This window comes from Gavialis gangeticus, unplaced genomic scaffold (assembly GCF_001723915.1).
Source record: "Gavialis gangeticus isolate Ggan-Ray unplaced genomic scaffold, GavGan_comp1, whole genome shotgun sequence".
Taxonomy (NCBI): domain Eukaryota; kingdom Metazoa; phylum Chordata; order Crocodylia; family Gavialidae; genus Gavialis; species Gavialis gangeticus.
The window spans coordinates 42,280,983-42,283,635 of record NW_017728996.1 but is presented as its reverse complement, the minus strand read 5'-3'; the positions used below and the strand labels follow the sequence as shown (position 1 = coordinate 42,283,635).

The 2,653-nt window shown below is 39.6% G+C and overlaps 1 protein-coding gene across 1 annotated transcript in view; it reads left to right on the top strand.

The window, feature by feature from the left end:
• VPS13C (vacuolar protein sorting 13 homolog C) overlaps nt 1-2,653 on the top strand; it is a 220,119-nt gene that overhangs the window by 146,634 nt on the left and 70,832 nt on the right. Inside the window, exons 57-58 of the mRNA XM_019504366.1 lie at nt 712-976; nt 1,892-2,052. Of these exons, the coding sequence (XP_019359911.1) occupies nt 712-976; nt 1,892-2,052 (426 nt within the window). The remainder of the gene's footprint in view (nt 1-711; nt 977-1,891; nt 2,053-2,653) is intronic.

Here is a 2,653-nt window from a genome sequence, read left to right as displayed (position 1 = left end):
AACTTCTGTCCCTAGCCTAGAGGAGAATCCTATGTTTTGAGTAGCTGCTTGGTATGTTTGTTCTCTGAGACAACAACTTGTTGGATATGTGCCTATCGGAAGTATCTGAGGTTCACAGATCAGCCCACTCATTACCCAGATAGATATCTGACCTTTTGGACTTTTCCCAATACTAAAACTATTAACTAAGTGCCTGAATGTTTTGCCATGACCACCTGAATCTGGAGGAGTAACCTGATCAGAGGCAGTTTTCAGTGAGAGACGAGCAATATTAGACAATGCTATTTACTACTTTGGTGAACTACCATAAATAATCTCTTGAAGAGACTATAGAGTTTGTTAGGAGTCCTTATTTTCAGATTGGCAAAAAAAATAGTAAGCAGAAGGGTAACTAGGTGTTGTCCGGTGCTTTGGAGATCTGATGAGAAATCCCTGGAGAGAGACCAGTTTGCTGGAGAAGGCCTGCAGAAGTTTCTGAGCTGAAGTCAGGGCTATTAGTCTGGAGAAATTGAAGTTAGAGCAGCATAAAAGTTGGTCTTTCTGTCTTAATAGAATTTATTTACAATTATCCCAAACCTGCTGTATACAGTATGTACTATTGTATCTCCCAGATAGGAGCGTGCTCACTTTTTTAAGTTAGGAAATCAAAACAGTGTGTTAGGTTTGTGACCACTTGCATTTTTAATTTTTATCTTTGATACCTTATTACAGGGATTCTCAGAAGGTACTGCATCCACGTTTGACTACTCCTCTAAAGACAGGGCACCTTTCACTGTGAAAAATGCACTAGGTGTCCCTTTGAAAGTGCACCCTACTTCTAATCTTCGGGTGGTAGGTCCACCCTTACAAGAAGATATTTTGCGTATAGAAATTGGCCAGAATCTGGAATTGGAATACTCTGTCTTTGAACCGCTGCATCGAGGAAAGTTATCGGCATTGCATCGACAAGAAAGCTGCCTCTTCGCTTTGAGCTTAGGTATTGTGCTAGGGATAACTGCTTGCACTAAAAGTGTTTTGCTGCAGGAATGCAGGAGAGAGTTCGTGGTAATTTGGAGGCCAGGTGCTAATTGCTCAGATGAGAGCAGGCAAATTGAGTGGTCCAAGGTGAGAAGCCAAAGCCCAGCAGCTTAATTCTTTACAAATTTCATTATATCAGCCACTGTTGGACAATATCATAAGACACAGGATTATTTGTTTTCTCAATCAACCTTCTGAGAGACTGTGCAAAGAGCAGTGGAGACCTTTTGAAGTCTTATTCCCTTTACTTCCCCACTCAAAGAAAGAGAAGCTAATGACAGACAAAGGACATAGGGTACATGTATGGCTTGGTAGGAGTGTGTAATAAGCAGGTAGGACTGCTGGTACCTCTCTTAGTTTGCTAGTGCCTCTAGTTGGGTGCTCAATCAGTCACCATTTGCTTTTTGTGCCAGATTGTCTGTCTTAGTCGGTCAAAAGTTTTCCTGAGTAGTCAGCTTTGACATTAGATTTTCTGAAGCGAGAGTAGTGCAGCAACTAGTACTACCCCAACTTCCTGTTCTTTCCTAATGAGCACACACTTAACTTGTTGCTGTTCTAGTGCACCATTTCATTGATCCTGACAAATGCTTCAGTGTATTTCACTGGCTTAAGCTGTTACGTAGACAGTGATCTCATATTATACCTGGTTTCCCAATTGTTAATTTATTAAAGCCTTATTTCAATTTTTTCCTTCTACTTTAAGTAGTTTTTAGTACTTGATGGCTAGGATCGCAACCTGTAAGGTTTCTGCTGCAGTTATGGCAAACTTAAGTGAATGACACTGTTTACTTCGTTTAAATAATATGCATTTGTAAGTCTTCAAAAGTAACTCCAGTCAGGAATCACAGTGTGTGTTGTATATTTTATAAAATAGTACCTCAAGGATACCTGGAAGTAGCAAACATCCCTATAGCAAAACCAGGCCGACGACTGTACAATGTACGAAATCCTGTTGCTGACCACTTGGACTCTATTCTGATACAGATGGATGCAGTAGAAGGGAACAAAGTTATTACCATACGATCTCCCCTTCAGGTAAAAACGTAAATATAAATATATAGCTATGTAGTCCTAGAACTGGAACTTAGTTGTTACAGATTTTTTGTTTGTTTGTTTCTGGAAAGAGAGATGGGCTTTTTTTTCTTAGTAATACATTTTTAAGATTATGTGAGGGTTTGGCAGATTTTTCTTGGCCTTTGTTTAAACTTCACTGAAAGACAGTGCTGGAGGATGATGTCAGTGTTGCCAGATGAATTGACCAGACGTGGAATTCTGTAAAAATAGTGAAGGTGTTACAGGAGGAGGGAGCATTTTTGTGCCAACAGGTTTCATGCAGAAGTTGGAAGGATTTTTTTTTTTTTTATGGCGAAAAGCCTGTAAGCATCCACATGTGTGCTCGCTGGTATCCACCTGTTTCCATCACTCCTATGCAATGCCAATCAAGATGGTCTCTGAAGTAGGGAATTAATATAGCTGGTTTTATTTGCATGCGTAATTTAGGTTTTTAAATATATTTGAGTGTGATGGGGAACTATTTAATCTGAACTTGCAACTGAAATCTTTTGACAGCAAATGATCACTATCCCCTGGCATAACTAGGAATAATGGACACAAATTATTGGAGAGTAGGTTTAGA